Genomic DNA, 20,613 nt, shown 5'->3' with positions numbered 1-20,613 from the left:
GGCATTGGACGTCTTAACTCAGATTACAGTGCACGTGCTGTTGGTCCTGTATCACCTTGCAGTAGTGAGTGATAATGGTGTGCTGGCGAAGTGGCGCACGAGACGAGGCGCACAGGAACTTTGTACATATTTTATAATATAAATATATATATTCAAGCGTAAGGTAAGTTAATAACAAAGCCTGAGGAGAGAAATTGTAATCCATTGGTGCTGCAGTATTACGCAATCAACGTAGGATCATATGGAGTTTCATTTTCAAGCTGCTGCTGGAGACATAAAGGAGTTTAAACCGTGTGCACGTGCTTAAAGATATTGATCAATAGATCAGTAGAAGATATAAATAGAAATATCTTTTGTGCGTGGTGTTATAACCTTATGTTGTGTTCTGACATGTTATGACATGCTTTGTGTGTTAGTTTTGTGATACACGAACAAGGGGGATTTGAAGTTACTCTCAGTAGAATAGAATATTTCGATCACAATAGAATATAACATTTATTTTAAAAAAAGTATAGAATACAATAACAGTTTTGTCACAGTATAATTGATTAGAATAATGAAAGCCTATTTTTATTTATTTGTTTGTTTGTTTATTTATTTATTTATAAAGAAAGAAGTAATCTTTCAGATTATTAATTTTTTTTAATTACCTATTGCTGTTATTTCTCTGAAGAACAAATACAAAAAAAAAACAGATTAATAAGGGAGTAGAAAGAGGTGGTTGGGAAATAAAACTTAATTGGATGATTTGGGAATTAAGAGTGTGACAAAACAGTGGTGATCAGTGGCTCTAATGTTTTCCTGATAAGTCACAAACGTTTAATGTTCGATCTTTAAATACCAGTCAATTCACCCAAGTTTGCTCTGTTAGACTGTTAGAGCAACACGTAGTTGTAAGAAGAATGTTGTACATTGTATGGAGAACGAGAGAAAGCGATATAGATTTATCTCATTTACAACTTTTATAGCACATTCTCATCCTTATTGCTGTGTGAAGTTGAATTCCATGATATCCCTCAGTGCATTTTCATTTTCTAAACATTACATATTTATTCAATAGTATGTTGAATTCATTATTTCCGTACTATCCACTGACCGAGCACGTTAGACATGCTTTTAAATGATTAATAGTCCTAAGTTTCTTTGTTATTAAAGTTGGATTAAACATGTTCACTTCAGGCGGCTAGTCAAACTGACTCAAGTCTAATAACTAAACAAGACTGATAATAAGGAAATTAACTTTGATAGTGTTGTGATTTCCAAAACTGTAAATAAATAAAAGCACATACCCTACTTTATAAGCCACATGTTTATAGGTTCAATCAATGCTTTTTAGGATTTGTTAGAACCTGATTACCTGCTTGCTACAATCTACAAAAACCCGAGTGCTTATACACAAAACAGCAATAATATGAGCGAGAATTGCTTCTGGTACAGTAATAAAACATGTTTGCTTTGCATCTCCATGCTTGGGGTTTGATTCCTGCCTCTGCTCTGTGTATGGAGTTTGCATGTTCTCCCATACTTCAGGGGTTACCTCCAGATACTCTGGTTTCCTCCCCAAGGAAACAAGACATGTTTTGGAGGCTGACTAGAATATTTAATTTATCTGTAGTGAATAGGGCATGTGATTGTGTGTGTGCATGCATGTGTATAATTGTGTCTAGGATGTCCCCATGCCTTGTGCCCTGAGACTCATGGAATAGACTCCAGTCCCTCTACAACCCTTTATAGGATGTGTGTAACAGAAAATGGAAGGATGTTGTATTGCACCAATGTTTCTTTGTACCACAGTGTCATTACTTGTACAGAAAAGCTGTAGAAGTCATGTGAAAACTTTTTCTGCCCAGGTCTTGTCTCAAATATGAAGTACATCTTGGTCACTGGTGGTGTTATATCCGGAATTGGTAAAGGGATTATTGCCAGCAGTGTGGGAACAATCCTCAAATCCTGCGGTCTCCGTGTCACCGCCATCAAAATTGATCCTTACATTAATATCGATGCAGGCACCTTCTCTCCCTATGAACACGGTGAGTTTACATGCAAACACGAATGTTGCCTTACTTTGTTTGCTTCGTCCAGCGTCTAACACACAAACCGTGATATCTTTCAGGTGAAGTGTTTGTGCTGGATGATGGTGGTGAAGTTGACCTGGATTTGGGAAACTACGAACGCTTTCTGGATATCCGGCTAACCAAAGACAACAACCTGACTACGGGGCAGATTTATCAGTCTGTTATAACAAAAGAGAGGAGAGGAGATTATCTTGGCAAAACTGTGCAAGGTGTGTCTCATGAAGAGATGAGGTGTGTCTCATGTTCTGTTTGTCATTGTTGTGATATTAATGGAACATGTGAACTGACTGCATGGAATAATTCCATGTTTCATTTAAGCCAAGCTAGTTTTTTCTTGCATTCAAATTTGAAGAACATCCTGCTCAGTGAGTTTCTTTGCTGAAGTTGATTTCTATAGTACATGGGTAGTTATGGAACAAATAAAACATGACCGTGCATGCCTTTATTGCTTTCACCATCATGCAGCTGATTGTATTTCAATAGCAGCACCTTCCAAAGCGTTTTATTCTCTTACGTCTTAGTGTTTTACTCCAAACACTTGCCAACAATGATACTTTTCAGTATTTCCGAACATCACATTGTGCATTTGAATTGTTTGTAGTTACATTTAATGTATTAGAATGACTGAGACAATTGAGTTGTCAGTTGTTATCACTTACTTTATTACAGCTGTGAACAGTCTGAGTAGCTTCTGTCTTGAAATGAATAAGACCAAGATCTATGCAGATTGCGTGTTCCCAACAAACTGGAACATGCAAAGCTGTCAATCCTGCAGGAAAACTTACTGAGAGTTACATATTATTAATAATATTGCTCACGATTAAGCCAAAGTGCAGTGTAGCTTTCAGCAATATTCAAATAAATGTAAATAATTTAACAGTCGAAAGATTTAGATTAAAAGGGTGTGAGATGTTAGTGCCGAGTTCAGACCGAGAGGGTAATGCAGATCACACGCAATGGCATGCACGAGAAAAAATGTTAAAAAGTAAACAAATTTTCTGGAAATGTGCTGGTTGGACTGTAGTGATTTGATCTGTTCTGTTTCTCCCAGTGGTTCCACACATCACCGATGCCATTCAGGAACGGGTGATGCACCAAGCCAAAGTTTCAGTGGATGATGATGGGGTCGAGCCACAAGTCTGTGTCATAGAGGTCTGTGCTGAATAGAGGTTTCGACCACTTTCGTCTGTGCTGAATAAATTCATGGTGCTGCCAGGCTACCTGCATGCTGTTTACCTTCAACAGATATTTGTTTACTTGTCACAGTTAGGAGGCACCGTGGGAGACATTGAAAGCATGCCGTTCATAGAAGCCTTCAGGCAGTTCCAGTTTAAAGTGAAACGTGAGAACTTCTGCAACATTCACGTCAGTCTTGTTCCTCAGGTAGGAGACGGGCTTTATCACACGTACAGCATGTATTTACCTGTCACGGTTTACACTCCCAGTGTTTTGCTCACTGCGGTTTGAATGAAAGTGATGCGGTCACTCAGGGTAAGAGGGAGGTATACAGCAAGATATTGTCTATATACAACAGACTCTGTTCTGTTCTGGCACCGAGGTGGTGGAATGAACTTTCAGTAGATGTCCGAACAGCTGAGTCACTTCAAAAGATAGACGAAGACCTACCTCTTTTCTAAAGAACTTAAATTAGCACCTTTCCCCTGGTGAAGTCTAGTCTGTAGTCTGAAGACTGCAACCTAGTGAACCAGTGTTAATGTATTCATCAATAGAGACTTAAACACTTTTGTACATTGCTCTGGATAAAGGCATCTGCCAAATTCTATAAATGTAAATGGTTTTAGTAATATTAATAATAATTATAGTTTTGTCATTTCACAGCCAAGTACTACAGGAGAGCAGAAGACTAAACCTACTCAAAACAGCGTGCGAGAGCTCCGTGGTCTGGGCCTGTCACCTGACCTGGTCAGGCAAATTCCCTCTCTTCATTTTCTATGAACAAACTCCACATTTGCATTTATTAATATGCAAGCGGTTGCTTTATATTCAATTATTTGCTGAGAATTCAGGAAGAGTTCTTGTGTGCAAAAATATTTAAACAAAACTAGCTGGGATAAGAGTTTAGCCAACAAACCCTGCTTAAATAATTACACACAACAGGAGACCTTCCACTTGTATTTTATCCACTAAAATTTGATGTACTTAATTGAATATGAAACCAGAGCTACATTTTTGCCACTGTCCAATCCTTTTCTAATATGCTTCTGTTTTTTTTTTTTTTAATTTATTTTTTTTGATAAAGATCGTTTGTCGTTGTTCAACTCCTCTGGACACGGCAGTGAAAGAGAAGATCTCCATGTTTTGTCATGTAGAGCCAGAGCAGGTATTTACATATAACCAACTGTGAGCTAAAATAGAGAAATTTTGCTGGGCTGAGATCACTATATACACACACAGCGGGTAAAATAAATATTGAACACGTCACCATTTTTCTCAGTAAATTTCTAAAGGTGCAATTGACATGAAATTTTCACCAGATGTTGGTAACAACCCATCCAATCCACACATGCAAAAAAAATCAAACCATAGATGTCTGTAAATGATGTTATGTTTAATAATGTTAAATGACCCTGAGAAAAACTATTGAACACATGAAGAAAGGGAGGTGCAAAATGGCATGGAAAGCCAAGACAATCAGTAATTAGAAAGCAATCCTGCCCCTTGCCAATGCAAATTAATATCAGCTGGTTCTGTCCACACTGATGGCCTATAAAAAGGTCTCGTTACCAAGGTACAGCACAAGAAACATCTCATGATGGGTAAAAGCATAGAACTTTCTCAAGACCTTCGCAACCTTATTGTTGCAAGACATTCTGATGGCATTGGTTACAGAAGGATTTCAAAACTTCTGAATGTTCCAGTGAGCAGTGTTGGGGCCATAATCCGTAAGAGGAAAAATCATTTCACCATAAACAGGCCACGACCAGGTGCTACTCACAAGATTTCTGACAGAGGAGTGAAAAGAATTATCAGAAGTGTTGTCCAAGAGGCAAGGATCACTTGTGAACAGCTTCAGAAAGACCTGGAATCAGCAGGTACAGTTGTTTCAAAGAAAACAATAAGTAATGCACTCGACCGCCATGGCCTGTATGCACGCTCCCCATGCAAGACTCCACTGCTCAAGAAAAGACATGTTAAAGCTTTTAGTTTGCTGCACAACATTTGGACAAGCCTGTGGAATACTGGAAGAATATAGTCTGGTCCGGTGAGACCAAAATTGAACTCTTTGGATGCCATAATACACACCATGTTTGGAGGAGAATTGGCACTGCAGGTCACCCCAAAAACACCATACCAACAGTAAAGTTTGGAGGTGGGAACATCATGGTGTGGGGCTGTTTTTCAGCATATGGTACTGGCAAACTTCATATAATTGAAGGAAGGATGAATGGGAAAATGTACAGAGACATTCTTGATAAAAATCTGCTGCCATCTACCAGGATGATGACGATGAAATGAGGGTGGACATTTCAGTAAGACCATGATCCCAAACGAGGTGCTAGAATGGCCCAGCCAATCACCTGACTTGAATCCAATTGAAAATCTATGGAAAGAACTAAAGATCAGAGTTCATAGAAGAGGCCCACGGAACCTTCAAGATTTGAAGACTTTGAAAATTTCATGTTAATTGCACCTTTTTAGAAATAAATTTACTGAGAAAAATGGTGACATGTTCAATACTTATTTTACCCGCTGTGTGTGTGTGTGTGTGTATATTATTGACTCAAATCCTTACAGAAAGCGATAAACACCCATAATCTATACCCTCTACTTTTATTTTATTGTCAGGTCATCTGCGTACATGACGTGTCTTTGGTCTATAGAGTTCCACTGCTCATGGAGGATCAGGGAGTAATGGATTTTTTTTGCAGACGGCTGAACTTGCCCAATGTGAGTAAACCCCACAGGATGCTCACCAAGTGGAAAGAAATGTCAGATAGGTCAGGCTTTCTGTTTCTTTTTCATTTTATACTTCAAAGCTACAAAAATACTTCTGGACATTTCTAAACAAAATTGCTATGTGTGCTGTTGGATTCTTATGTTTTTAACAGAACTGACAGACTTTTGGAAAGCACATCGATAGCTTTAGTTGGAAAGTACACCAGATTTTCAGATTCCTACGCATCAGTGATTAAAGCACTGGAGCATTCTGCCCTTGCCATCAACTACAAACTCGAGTTGAAAGTAAGGCATGTTCTTTATTAATGGCTTCATTTATGAGTCATTTATGCTCATCAATGCTCTTAAGGAAATTTAATTTTATCTAGTTTACTCAAATGTGTCTGAGTAGATCTATCTGCCTGTCTGTCTATTTCAGTTCATAGACTCTACCGATTTGGAGAAAAACACAGAGCAGGAAGACCCGGTGAAGTATCATGAGGCCTGGCAGAAGCTTTGCAGTGCTGAGTGAGCCCAGTGTCACCTAACACAAGGCTATAACACACTGCTGTCACTGTATAAGATTAATGGTTTGTGGTACAAGTCTAGCTGTGGCACAGGGGCATCCAGATTTATCCAGAAAGGGCAGGTTTTCATTACCAACAGAAGCTAGATTTGATAGTCTATTTAAGGCAAAAATGTAATTAACTAATTAAACAGATGAACTCCGGTGTATCTCCGTCATGGCTGGACTGAAAACCTGTAACCACAGTGGTGCTCTTTACCGGATAAGCTTGGACACCCTTTCAGTAGAAGCTAGAAACTTATAATCAAGTTAAATATCAAGTTAGAATACAGAGTGATTGGGAAAAGTGCTTTCTGTACTGTAACTGTAATTTCGTAGATTGATTCTTTGCCATTGCACTTTTCACAGCTTTTACTGTTGTTTTCTGTTTAGTACAGCAACAGTATTCACATGCCACTGCTTGTAAAGCATAAAAAAGTTGCTTGCACTTGAAAAATGCTATCTTTACTTTTGTGCTTCTATGCAATTAACTGGTCTAATTATAGACTGGCAGATTCTAACATTGCTCTTTTGATTGATTGTTTACTCTTCTAGTGGTGTTTTGGTACCAGGAGGCTTTGGAGTACGAGGCACTGAGGGAAAGATTCTTGCTATTAACTGGGCAAGAAAACGGAAAAAGCCTTTCTTAGGTAAAAAAGACAGGAGTTTAGATTGCTTTGTGTACTGAATTATTGATAGTGTTGTTCATCCACTAGAGAGCGGTGTGCTCTGTTGTAGAGTAAGTGTGTCGTCACTTGCTCACATCACGAGACAATACTTTCCAGTAGGTAGAATTAAACTGGTATGTGTGGCAAGAAACATATGGTTCTTAGAGAAGATCCAAACTTTCCTTATTTTTGATGTATAGATCTGTGTATTAACTGTGTATATCAGATCAAGTAACATTACCCATGCAGCCATTTTTACTACCACTGATCTTACAGAGGGGAGTCTAGTCCCCACCTCAGGGGACTCGGCAAACCCATAGCACACAATCGCACACGCACTCACCCATACACACAATAGATTTAGAGATTCCACAGGGAGTCACAGGGAGAAAATGCCCACTGGAGGTGAAAAGCAAACGTGCTAAACACCAAGCAACTCTGTGGACATTAAAAAAAAATTGTTTATTCTAATCTATGCATAAAGAACATACCAAAATGTACAATGGTTTTAATATGTGGATTGCAGGTGTTTGTCTGGGCATGCAGCTCGCCGTGTGTGAATTTGCTCGTAATGTGCTTGGCTGGAAAGGTAAACTGCAGTAGAGATCACACCAGTTTTACTGTATTTTTGTCAGATCTCGTATTCACATTGTTTCTTTTCTTATACAGATGCTAACTCCACTGAATTCGACCCTGACACTAAGTATCCTGTTGTAAGCAACCCTTTTAACACATTTTGTGCTGAAATGTTTTTTCAGGATTTTTATTTACCATGTTCACATTTAGGGGGGCATGGTGGCTTAGTGGTTAGCACATTTGCCTCACACCTCCAGGGTTGGGGGTTCGATTCCCACCTCTACCTTGTGTGTGTGTGTGTGGAGTTTGCATGTTCTCCCCGTGCCTCTGGGGTTTCCTCTGGGTACTCTGGTTTCCTCCCCTGGTCCAAAGACATGCATGGTAGGTTGATTGGCATCTCTGGAAAATTGTCCGTAGTGTGTGAGTGAATACGAGTGTGTGTGTGCCCTGCGATTGGTTGGCACTCCGTTCAGGGTGTATCCTGACTTGATGCCCAATGACGCCTGAAATAGGCACAGGCTCCCCATGACCTGAGAAGTTTGGATAAGCGGTAGAAAATGAATGAATGCTCACATTTATATACAGAATACATGTTTACAGTTTTGTTTTTATTTTACTGTAGTAATGCAATGCTGTGGTATTATAATACTAACCCTAAAATGCTGAGTGCAGTTAATACGGATACTGACCATGTATCTTTAAAGAAACTCTGTCATATCATCTTCATGTAGGTGATTGAAATGCCAGAACATAATCCAGGACAAATGGGTGGTACGATGAGGTTGGGGAAAAGACGAACCATCTTCAAAAGCACCTCAAGTATTCTCAGTAGGTTACACTGGATGTTTTATAATGAACTGTTTGAATGCTATGCTTTAGATATTACGATGACTGATGATTGAACAATATTCACTGATGCAGTTGACTAATGTATTTTTGAAAATTTAGGAAAATTGTATGGAGATGCTGAATATGTTGATGAACGACACAGACATCGTTTTGAGGTATGTGTTTACATAAATACTGGGGTAACAAAAGTCTCCGTGTATATTGTGGAAATTAACACCTGATCGCAAATTGTAAGTTTAGTTACAAAACATCCTGTACAAGGTTGCTTTCTTTGACTCCCCGTTTTGCAGCAGCATTGTGAGTGAGGTGTGTGCCGCATTTGCCATTAAAGTCCATAGCAACCTGGCATAATCTTCCTGATCCAGTCCTGAGAATGAATTCAATATGTTCTCCTTTTGTCAAAGGTTTTTAAAGATGGTCTGAAAAAATATACATAATATTTGTTCTTTTCTTTTAGGCATGAAGACATTTTGCCATTCCCTGAACAGTGAAGCAGCTTATCAGTCTCTTACTTTTACTACATTTGTTCTCTGGCACGTTTCCCATCAGGTGAATCCAGAGCTAAAGCACCACTTGGAGGAAAAAGGCCTTCACTTTGTGGGTCAGGACCAGGAGGGCGAACGAATGGAAATCATTGAAATCGAAGGTTGGTTGAAGGTTCAATATTTTAATCTCTTCTGAAGGATACCAGTTTGAAATATAGCTTCCTCTTTTGTCTTGGCAGATCATGCTTACTTTGTGGGAGTGCAGTACCATCCGGAGTTCACCTCTCGCCCCATTAAGCCTTCACCTCCCTACTTTGGCCTGCTTTTAGCAGCTGCAGGAAAACTACAGAACTACCTGCTCAAAGGATGCAGACTTTCACCACGGTAAATCCAACCACTGATAACTTATTTTTCATTCATTCAGTCACCTGTTGAGAACATCTTGTGTGTTATACTCACTTTCCTGTGTGTTATACTCGCCTCCCATGAAGGTGAAAACATCCACTAAAATGTTCACTTTTAGCAGTGAGTTTGGTATAGTGAAGAAAGAAACATTTCTAATGTGCAGAATGTGTTGGTGTTTGAACAATTTTCTGAGAAATTTATTTTATCTTCCTTGTCTCAGAGACACGTACAGTGACCACAGTGGCAGTAGTTCTCCAGACTTGGACCTTTCTGAACTTAAATTCCCTTCAACCTCAAAGAAGGAATCTGCTCACACGCAGTGGACATAAAAGGAAACTGAACACTTCTTACATTTATCTTCACCTGAAGAGAAGAGACTGTTTCCTTTTGGAGGTTTAATATTTTATGCCCTCACTATAGCACAAAACAAAATGTATTAATGAGCTCAAGTAATAAAAAAAAAAAGTTATTTAAATATGAAAGTTTAAATGACAATCTTGGGGTCTGAATAAATATTTGTCTGAACATGTTTTGCACATGTAGAAAGGTACCATGAATAATACATGATGCATTTTTACATAAACAATACAAAGGTTTTATTATGCCATAATAAAGTGGAACTGGTGATCCAAGCCTTATTTTAAAACCTGATATCGTATCACTAATTAGCACACTGTTTAGCCCTTTTATTTTTTTATGGTTCTGTGCTCACTTTTTTAAAGGACTAGTCTTTATACGAATGAAAATGTCTGCCTAATATTAAACACAATACCTACAAATATATCTGTATGAGGTAGCAGTGAAAAGCACAGAAGCTTGTAGGAACTTTAGTGTCTGTGAAATCAGATCTTTTGAAATCTGGTACTTAGACTTTAGATGTTATTTATCTTTTATTAATATGTAAACTCAGGGGAATTTTAATAATGTAAGGAAACACAGATATTCGGTTGGTACGGATTTTAAAGCTCATGAACAACGTTGCTCATTTGGTTCTTTTGGTGTTCTCTAAACAGGCCATTTATGGCTAATAAACCTGATTCTGATTTACTGGTTGTTGCTGTGATAATAAAGCTATGAAATACAGTTTATGTACTGCCTCCTGTTTAATTCTATTTTTATTTGTAGAGAGCTCATTGCAATAGGCACTGACACAAAGCAGTTGTACAGAAATGCAGATTTTGAACCTTAGAAGAAAAATGTCTGAAAAGATATGAAACATGAGAGCAAACAGACACACCTCTTCTGTGTGAAACCAGACAGTGGGGATAATTATACTGTAATTCACTATAATATATAGGATACAAAGGTAAACAAAGCCAAACTACATGTGTTAATAAAGCTCAGTATGTACACCGAGTATTAAGGTGAGCACAGTACAGACTTATATAGTATCAGATCATTCACATAAATTCAGTTTCCAAGTGAAATTATTCACAGAATCAAAAGATTAAACTAGGGCAAACGATGTTTTAGGAAGTGCACGTAATGAAGGTGTAAGTAAAAAAAATAATACAAAGATCATGTGTACCAGTATCCAGAATATAAACATCTTGACTACATCAGTTCCTAATGTTAGTATGTTTTTGTCAAATTTAAACCCATAATAAATAAAAAAAAGCCGAAAATACTCCTAAAATAAAATTTTAATTATTTTGACAGCCGTGTATATTATACGTAATAACCATATTTATTTCCTATGATAGAACTTATTCAATTCATTCCTCGTCCAGAGACTTTTATGTTGTAATATCACATTTCCGGTGGTCAGAATTTTCACTGTATTTAATATCGCCTTGATTAGCTGTACGGATAATGAAGGTGTTCTGCATTTGCTAGACTTTATTCTTAACCATTTAATAGTACACTTTCCCCCCTCCCAGAAGATGGAGAAATAATACCACGCATTTAATATAAGGTAAAGTATTTATAAGATATAAAGCTTCGAACGCTGTGTAGAACCTTCGCCGTTAGCTGTTAGCAAAATGCTGTTGTGTAGTTAGCTTTGTACAAAGTAGGCTAACACACAGCCTTAAATGTAGGCTACCGTAAATATGAAGACGATGTAGAACATTAAAGATATATAATAGCATCTGTTAGCTGTAGACATGGACAGAAAGGTTAGCGAAATGGTGCTAGTCAGAATATTGCCTAATACAATAGCTAGCTGTCTGGACTGTTTTGCTAGATATCTAGCTTTATGTAAGGTCGGAAAATTATTGTCTAAAGTTGCTTCATATTCGCGCAGTGACTTTATCTGCTAGCGGAACTCGGATGTTGTGATTTTTAGTATTTCTGGTTACTTTTCTATATATATTTGGAAGTGGAAGCTAACTAGCTGTAGCACTTGATAAACAATAAACTAGCGGTTTTACGGCTGTTTGTGTGTTAATTGTGTAAATGTTGATCGAGGAGATTAAAAGTGATAGACGTTGTTGATACGGTGTTCTTTGGTACGTTTGGTAATGTGAAGTTAGTTATTATATCAAACAATGGCTGCTAGTGTTAGAAACGGCTTAATCAAAACACTTCTATCTGTTCGTGGCTGCATTAACCCTCATTCCCATGATGCCGTGCGCGCTAAACTTCCGGTGAGGCTTAAACTGTTGATATTAATTTTAACTGTTATTATTAGTCATTTAAATGTTGAAATATTTATTAACAACGTTTTCAAAAAGTCTACATTTGAAATAAACAAAACAACAACAAAAAACCCCACAAAACAGCAACTTACAAATAAGATAAGATATACCTTTATTCGTCCCACAATGGGGAAATTTCTCTGTTTCAGCAGCAAAGAGTAAGAAAATGCAAATATATAAAAAGAATAGAGATATAATATAATATACAGTATATACAAAAAATTTTGTAGAATAAGAGACCACGAGTAGTGAAAGACATATTGCACATAGGTAATATTACACGTTTTTCAAAATTTCTGTTATTGCACATGTTTAAAATACTTTGATATAGTTCATTATTTCAGTGAAACAGTAATAACCGTGTGTATTATGGTGACTTGTTCACTGGGAGCAGCTTTGATTGTACAGTCTAATAGCAGCAGGGAGAAAAGACCATCTGTGTCTCGCCTTCAGACACTTAGGATGTAACAGTCTGTCACTGAAGGAGCTGCTCAGAGCTGACACCGTTTCATACAGGGGGTGAGAGTCGTTCTGCAGCATGACGATAGTTTTGCTGCCCTCCTCCTTTCTCCCACCTCAAATACCCCTGACTATCATACGCATCCATATGAAGGCCTTCTCCAGACTTTTGACAAAACTGGAAGTGCACATCTATACAGAGGCCCAAACCTGGTCCAACATTACCATCCTCCTGTGCACAAAGTGAGGTTCATGAACATGTGGTTTTGGTTTTTCAAGGCTGATGCAGAAGAACTCAAGTAGCCCTGACCTCAACCCAAATGAACACCTTTAGGACAGTTCTCTAAGGCAAGGGTGGTGACAAACTTTGGTGTAATAGTCAAGTGTTCACTCTTGGTCACTTACTGTACCACAGCTGTAAAGTTGGACAGCTTCTGAGTAAGACTTTGGACAGTTCCATTTAACGCCTTAAGTGTTTGTCCTCACAAACCTAAATGGTTTACTGCTCAGCAGGCCTATTATACTCATCCTGTCGACTTTATATTTACACCCCCCCAGGGCTTAATTTTAAAACATAAAATAGCAGAACACTAAGTGAGAGATGATCAGTTTACAGTGTGCGCGGTCTTTAAGCAAAACACGAGTATTACAACGAGTATTAAAATCAGTGTTAAAAGGGCCAGTAATGTCCTCTGCAGTCTCCTCCTGTGCAGTTTGCTCCACTCCTCTGTGTCAGTCTGATGTCTTTAGAAGAATGCCCACATGGCACAGGGTTGATTTGCGTGACAAGCAGTCCACTAAGTTTCAGAAATGGCTGCTTTGTGTTAAAGCGTCGGTGCCTTTTTTAAAGTCGTGTTCTGCCCCACCACTTTTTGTTTACTTTAAGAAATGACAACAAAGTCAGCTGCTGTCTTTCGCCATTTGCATGAGTTATAAGCACTTGTGACTGATGTGTCACCGAACATGAGTGTGCAGTGATTACTAGTTACCAGATGGTCATCATGGAAATGAGCAGATTGTATTTTTGAAAAGGGAGGCCAGAATTGATCTTTCATTAAAATCAGAAATTAAAAAGGTTTTGCACATAACCGTTTGACACAAAGGTACTCTAGCTCAGACCCAGAATTAGTCAGTGACATTCAATTCCATTCAAGTTTGTTAGTATAGCACATTGTACAATTGAAATTGTCTCAAAGCAGCTTTACAGAACATCATCATAGAACAGAAGGTTATTATAAAGAATAATATAAAGATTAATATAATACAAAATTCAAGATTAATTCAAGAACATCAAGGAAATTCAAGAACATCTAGTGGAGAAACAAAAAAATTATAAAAACATCTAAATTGAAGGATCACCTTCATCTTGCTCTGACCTGAAGTGACTTGAAATCACTTAAAGACGTAATTATGACCTCACAACTGGAAATTACCTATGTGATGTCCTTTTGGAAAGTTTGTATTTACACTGTTAAGCATAGTTGTGTCCCCTCCTTTTCCTCTGAAAGTGTAAACATCTATGATTACAATAATTCAAGACTCTTTAAAAATTTATTCTGTGAAGTTGACACTTCATCGATATCCCTAAAGATTTTAATAATGCATTGATGCAAATGATTTCAGCAGTTGCCTTAGTTATATTTCTTTGTTTGATGCAGGTTAATAATTTGCTCCTCATAAAACACAATCACATCATCTCCATGACCATGGGATGCATCTTCGCCATGGTTGCTAAGAAATGGATAGCTACATATTGCATCGTGTAGGGTTAAAAAAAAAAAGTTTATTTGAATATTGCTTTAAATAATTCACATTGACTCAAAGCAGCTTTACAGAAGTATAAAAACAGAATAAAAACAAATCGTTGTTTAAGCATTTGTGTCTTTAAATCCATTTTTTTTTTCTATTTCCTTGGCATAGTATAATTTCTACTTATTTATGTCACCATAGTATCTGTTTATAATCAGCTGAACACTGCCTTACAGGTGGCTCCTGGCTGATAGCCCTTTCAGATTATAGCATGAATCAATATCAACAGCAGCCTGGCCGATCCAACCTGTACAGCGTCGTGAAAACTGAGAGCTCGCCAACTCCGCCCCTCGCCACCAGCATGGCCAACAGCACTGCAGTTCCGGGGAAAGGCCTGGGAACCCCTGGGCCTGCTGGGAGAGTGAGTCCTGAAGGAAGTCAGGTGAGGCTTTCCACACGCCCAAAAAGCCACAAAGGCAGTTTTGCAATGTCGCACTTCCAGTTGTTCTTGACACTATTAGATTACATTGTCTTGAAATGTCACTGCAGGTGCACATGAAGAGAGCTGCTGATGTTTTTACTGTGTCTTCTGCCTTCATAAAAGTCTCCTACTTCTCTCTAGGTGGTGGCTACATGATGTCTGTTTAGTCACTCGTGTGTTGTTCAGTTTATTAGTGCCCACACTACACTATGGACCACAATTAATCACTGTATGACTGCATCTACTAAAGCACCATGTGTTGAGAGCTGTGCCATTCTGTATGAATGACAGTCCAATTAACAGATACATGAACAGTAAACGTGTGAACTTTTATATTTAGTCCCTTTAGCTTCACATCAGTTTTTGAAGAAATGGTTAGGCAAAAAAAAAAAAAAGCTTCTTTCTCATCTCGTTCCAGTCTGAGTCCTGATCCAGATCTTTAACTGCACTGTGCTTTCCAGGTCCTCAGTAAGAAGAAGCTGCAGGACCTGGTGCGGGAAATTGACCCCAATGAGCAGCTCGATGAAGACGTCGAGGAGGTAGTTCCAGATCTCAGATTCTCATTTTATTGATCACATACACTATCATACACAGTACACACATCATACAAAGACTTTTTTGTGTAATAAAAGTTGGATCCAATCAAATAAAAGTAGAACAGGATAACGATAAAAATATAATTTAACTGCACAGTTAAGAAAAGTAGGGAAATGTATAGAAAATATAAGAGTACTTTTTTCCTTAATTTCTGAATAGAAAGTCCTGTGTACATGGAGATGGAGGAGATACATTTGTGCAGATTTGGTTTATTTTAGTTTATTTTCATATAATTAAACTTAGAAATGCTAAGTACTTAAAATAAAGAATACTTTGTACTTAAAAAGCACACTTAAAGTGCCTTTAAATAATATATTGAACACTGCTTCTTGCCAGGTATCCAGATTATACCTTAGTCACAACTGTGTTTTGCTGAAGGTGTTCGAATCAGTACTCAACAGAATGCCATCACGTTTGTCCACATGAATTGGGACGCGACCCTCTCTCTTTGTCCTTCCTCTCAGATGTTGCTGCAAGTTGCTGATGATTTTATAGAGAGTGTCGTGACAGCAGCCTGTCAGCTCGCCCGTCACCGCAAGTCTAACACTCTAGAAGTAAAGGATGTGCAGTTGCACCTTGGTGAGTCTTTTTTTTTCTTTCCCTTTTTTCTCCTCATCATGGCTGTTTTCTGTGACTGATGACACACTCTTTGAAATCTTGGACATAGGAAACTACATGACATAGCACATTATCTATGCAAATGATGTGTCTCAGCGTTCCACCATTTAGTTGTTACACAACATTGTTAAGGATGATCTTAAATTCGACATCGCCATGCATATATTTAGATTAAAAATAAATGCAAATAACGGGCTATTAATACTATAGAGAAAAAAACGTTTCATTGGCTAATGTTTTTGCCTGCAGTGAAACTTTTTAGGAAAACTAGGATTTCACTCAAGTTTTTTGCTTAATTAAGCAAAGTTCAGCATCTGCTGTGTCAAACAGCTTTTATCAATGTGCATTTGTCAGATGTGCATTGAGTGCTTTTCTACCATATGGACAACACTGACAACGAGCCACCAACGTGTGACTGAAGCCAGAAGTAGCAGTATGAGAAGTAAACTCACAGCCATAGTAATGAATGAAGGATTTGAGATTCTGTCACACATTGCACAGTGGAGTCTAATGGCTCATATGACACTCTGTGCTATAATAATTTATAGTTCCTTATCATTATTTCTGTTTTACTATAGACTACTATGAGCAGAATATTCATAGAAAGGTAAATAACAAACAGGAAAGCCATTTTTCCACAGAAACGTGTATATCTTCAAAGTAATCGGTGATCTCTGGTGAATTTCTAGGATACCTGTTCATAACATTAAAAAATTAGAAGTTTTCTTCACCCATAAAAAAGTCTGTAGAATTATCTGATGAGAGGTAAAAAGGGTTGACAAATCCTACAGTGTCCTGACTGATTTTATATCAGCCATGCGATGATGAAATGATTAATTTGTTTATATTGACTGAAGATGTCCAGTAAGTCGATTTCCAAGGCAGTATACTAGTGAAAAGCTTTAATAGCTGTTAGATTGCGGTTGGTTCTAACTGTGTGCCCGTAACTTAAGGTTAACACGATATGTGCTCCACCACAGCTGTGATTGTGATGTATTGTTTGCACTGTTTATGCGCTGCTTCTGTGCTGTGACTCCACAGAGCGTCAGTGGAACATGTGGATCCCAGGCTTCGGCTCAGATGAAATCCGACCGTACAAAAAGGCGTGCACTACAGAAGCACACAAACAGGTCCGTCTTCATGCTTTCACATCATACATCCTGAACACACAAACATCATCATCAACAATTTTGCTTCATGTCTTTTTGTTCTTTCAGAGAATGGCACTGATCCGTAAGACGACCAAAAAATAGGAAGAATACAGACGACTGATGTTTCTTTTGCTCTATGGGTTTTGTCAAATGAGAAGAATTAATTTTTTTTGGTTTTGTTTTGTTTTTGGGGAAAAGCAGACTGATGGATGTGCCGTTATCAGCTGCTTCTAATATTTTACTTTTACAGATGTCAGAAACATTTGCCCAAACTGTTCATTTAAAATGTCATCTGTGTTCTGTTCTTGGAATGATTAAAATAAACTAAACTGTTATGATCCTAAAATCTTTAATAGATCTCAAACGCAGCACAAAAAAAACAAAAAAACATGATGACTGGATCAGCTCACTGTGGCCATTCATATATTTATATATTTTTAAACATCTGTCATGACGTCATAATCATTACACCTTTTTATATTTCTTATTTCTGGAGAACATTATCTCTTGGGCAAATTAGAGCATTTGATTTTAAACAAACAGTTGATTACAATCTGTAGTTGTATAGAATAAACTTCTGGGCACACAGTGAGTTTGATTCACAACGTAAATGTGCACAAAAGGACGTCAAGCAATTGAGTCAGAGATGATTTGGTCATTACTTAGAAGGGAAATATAAGTTTGTGGCTTAATAAGAAGAATTGGGCACAGTTAACTTTTGTTAAAATTGCTTTATGTATTTTTTTATTTGCAATGCCTTTGACAAAATTGTTTTGCGATGGCTTATCTGCCCGTTTAATGGCTCACTCAGTGTCTGTCAAATTAAGGTGCTATTATTTGCTTCTACAGTAAACACTGATACTCAATTAACCTTTAACATGTTGGTTGCATAGCAATTTAAATTGCATCCCAAATTGCTATTCTGTTCTAGCTAACTCAGCTAGGTTTTCCTCCTCAATATTCTTACTAATAAATCTGACATTTTGTTTGCTTGGGTGAGTGAATGTTAATATTCATTTCTGTAAAATAGCGCGCAGAAATGCTATTATACGATTGATGGTAGTTGTGCTTGTCATGGTGGTGTATTGAGGCTTTCTGTATTGGAGCTGTATTATGTTCCATCAGGGACTTCACTATAATGCAGTACTTTTCTTAGTACTTTAACATTGGTCTATTGTAGGTTTTTTTTTTGCGCATTATATTAAGTGTTCTACACGTTTGATTTGCTTTGTGAGTGCAAAGTGTCACACACGGCATGTGTTTTTGCAGTGTTTGTTGTATGTAGTCCTGATGTAGGATTTGTTTCACAGTACTGCAGTCATAGTGTTTAGCCAACAATAACCACGGTTGTCAGAAGGTTTTTTTTCCCCGGGGGGGTTTGTAAAATAAGCTTGTCTTTTTTTTTTCTTTCCCAAAAATAAAATGATTTGACTATCTACATGCTTCCCATACATGTCCCATACAATGCTGTATAAAGTGTGTTAAGAAATTAAAGACATATCCTACAGGCCTACAGAAGATGGGATAGATGATAGTTCCCTAAAGCTGCTATGATGACAACAGCGATTAAACACGAGTGAAGCAAGTTTTCAACTCTCAGTCATTTGCACAAAGAGGAAGAGGAGCGCATGATAAAAAAATGCACAAAAACAACCTAGTTCCAGTGTGGAGGTACTTTAAATTAGGTTCTGGGTCTTGAATATTGAGCAACACGGTTTGGTTATATATCAGAGCTTAGTGAATCCCAGTTATCACCAGGCAGAGTAGGTTTCTTCATTGACTAGGATTCATGTATTACTAATTTAAGCAAGACCCTTAACCCTTAATTATTAAGTTGTATTAAAGAATATATGTACATTTGTCACTTGATTAAGCTGTAAATGTAATAAACATCCATTTAAGCACAAGATAAAAGAGAGAAAAAAAAAAGAACATTGCCATATCATAGCTCCTGAGTCCATTCTTGCTTCCTGAGCTCAGGTTCCTTGTGTGGAGTTTCCCCATGTTCTTTTGTGTTTTTTTTTTAATTTTTTTTTTTATCTAGGTTGTGCAGTTTTCTCACGCCTCCACAAAATGATATTTTCTGCTAGATGGATTGGTTACTCTAAATTGCCTTTGGGTCTGAATAAATGTGTGTGTTGCCTTGTGACGAACTGGAGTGTCATTCGGGATGCATTCATCATCTCACACCCAGGCTCCAGATCCACCACATCCCTGATCATGATAAAGCAGTTTACTGAACCCGAGTGAATGAGATATTACTATATTTATTGGGTTAATAAATTGCTCAGTGTGAGACCTTGAATGATTTTCCACGAGTAGAAGACTGTAGTGTGTTGATAGATGTGATGAGATTAAGATGGAGTTACATGAAGGAGAAACAAACCGTAAACAGATAAATAGTAAAGCTACTATAAGAAGAGACGAACTCTAATCCAGGATCTGTTGTGCTTGTATTGTTGTGATGATGTCACTGCTTCTTTGTTCGTCTGGCGTAATTGTGAGCCATCGCCTAGCATTGACGCAATCAACTCTAAATCCTTAAATTTGCAAGTGAATATTGAAATTCTATTGGCACGTTGATCTAAAGGGTTTTTTTTTTTTTTTTTTTTTTTACCAATTTGAGGCTTGATTCCATACATTTTAGCAATAATGTGACCATTCATTTGCTGTTGGATGTAGTAAATATCCACCTGACTTCATTTTATATAGCATCCAGAGATTTGCATTTTTTATTTAACAATTGTTTTATACATGAAAAGGAGAAAAAATGTAAATACTCTGTGTTTCTCCCTGTTCTATGTACTGAAAATACTGGAGCTACCTGTTTAGGTGTTGTCTTTATAGTTGCATCATCTTCCACTGAACTCCCTGTGACATGGACATTCTGCTTTTTCTTCTCCAGGCATGGCAATAGAGTTTTGTTTTTGTTGTTGTCTTTTTTTTGACTACATGACACACATGACGGTTAAAAAATGACCTGGGTACACCTATTACCCATGAAACCTGCTTACAGGACTTCCCCAGTGCCTTTTCTTACCATCCGTCCAATCGCTATAACAGCAATGACCTTCACAGTGACTGCTGCATCAGTTTAATTTAATGATCCCTGGCATGAACCGACTCCACTGAGCACAGAGCCAATTAGATAAGCAGATCATTTTTTACCCACATTTTGACCATCCCACAGTATCTGTGACAAATTTATCAAAATTTAAACCTTCCTAAATATACCTCTTCTCTTCAGAAGGTCTGTGGTGTGGATGAATTGTTTAAATGAATGCACTGACTGAATAAAGAGGTCTTACCAATGAGGAAGTCAACAGAGAAAGACGGAACAAAACGAAGTGAAAAAGAGGAAGCTAAAGCAGAGTTAACTCGTGTATGTAAGGCAAAATG

At 37.6% G+C, this 20,613-nt stretch overlaps 2 protein-coding genes across 4 annotated transcripts; both read left to right on the top strand.

The window, feature by feature from the left end:
* Window positions 1-19: 19 nt before the first annotated feature.
* ctps1b (CTP synthase 1b) lies at window positions 20-10,608 on the top strand. 3 transcript variants are annotated; one of them, XM_027149483.2, is made up of 18 exons: window positions 22-163; window positions 1,851-2,030; window positions 2,114-2,284; window positions 3,127-3,227; window positions 3,342-3,458; window positions 3,915-3,998; window positions 4,336-4,416; window positions 5,883-6,034; window positions 6,146-6,278; window positions 6,412-6,500; window positions 7,093-7,187; window positions 7,732-7,794; window positions 7,875-7,918; window positions 8,513-8,609; window positions 8,730-8,785; window positions 9,180-9,276; window positions 9,355-9,499; window positions 9,741-10,608. In XM_027149483.2, the coding sequence occupies exons 2-18, from the start codon at window positions 1,865-1,867 to the stop codon at window positions 9,847-9,849; spliced, it is 1,800 nt and encodes a 599-aa protein (XP_027005284.1). In that variant the 5' UTR covers window positions 22-163; window positions 1,851-1,864; the 3' UTR covers window positions 9,850-10,608. The 3 variants fall into 3 exon arrangements, with proteins under 3 accessions (XP_027005287.1, XP_027005284.1, XP_027005288.1); XM_027149487.2 differs by lacking the exon at window positions 22-163 and having other exon boundaries at window positions 2,114-2,306; XM_027149486.2 differs by lacking the exons at window positions 9,355-9,499; window positions 9,741-10,608 and having other exon boundaries at window positions 20-163; window positions 9,088-9,222.
* Window positions 10,609-11,268: 660 nt separating this feature from the next.
* taf12 (TAF12 RNA polymerase II, TATA box binding protein (TBP)-associated factor) lies at window positions 11,269-18,650 on the top strand. The gene is made up of 6 exons (XM_027149356.2): window positions 11,269-11,435; window positions 14,604-14,809; window positions 15,310-15,387; window positions 15,910-16,024; window positions 17,105-17,193; window positions 17,281-18,650. The coding sequence occupies exons 2-6, from the start codon at window positions 14,639-14,641 to the stop codon at window positions 17,314-17,316; spliced, it is 489 nt and encodes a 162-aa protein (XP_027005157.1). The 5' UTR covers window positions 11,269-11,435; window positions 14,604-14,638; the 3' UTR covers window positions 17,317-18,650.
* The last annotated feature ends 1,963 nt before the right edge of the window (window positions 18,651-20,613 follow it).

This window comes from Tachysurus fulvidraco, chromosome 3 (genome assembly GCF_022655615.1).
Source record: "Tachysurus fulvidraco isolate hzauxx_2018 chromosome 3, HZAU_PFXX_2.0, whole genome shotgun sequence".
NCBI classification, from domain to species: Eukaryota; Metazoa; Chordata; class Actinopteri; order Siluriformes; family Bagridae; genus Tachysurus; species Tachysurus fulvidraco.
This window is presented reverse-complemented; position numbering and strand designations above follow the sequence as displayed.

Coding starts and splice junctions, on each gene's coding strand:
- taf12 (XM_027149356.2), top strand. CDS start 14,639: ATGAATCAATATCAACAGCAGCCTGGCCGATCCAACCTGTACAGCGTC. Junction 15,388..15,909: donor TCGATGAAGACGTCGAGGAG/GTAGTTCCAGAT, acceptor CCTTCCTCTCAG/ATGTTGCTGCAAGTTGCTGA. Junction 16,025..17,104: donor GGATGTGCAGTTGCACCTTG/GTGAGTCTTTTT, acceptor GTGACTCCACAG/AGCGTCAGTGGAACATGTGG.
- ctps1b (XM_027149483.2), top strand. CDS start 1,865: ATGAAGTACATCTTGGTCACTGGTGGTGTTATATCCGGAATTGGTAAA. Junction 7,795..7,874: donor TAATGTGCTTGGCTGGAAAG/GTAAACTGCAGT, acceptor TTTCTTATACAG/ATGCTAACTCCACTGAATTC. Junction 9,277..9,354: donor GGAAATCATTGAAATCGAAG/GTTGGTTGAAGG, acceptor TTGTCTTGGCAG/ATCATGCTTACTTTGTGGGA.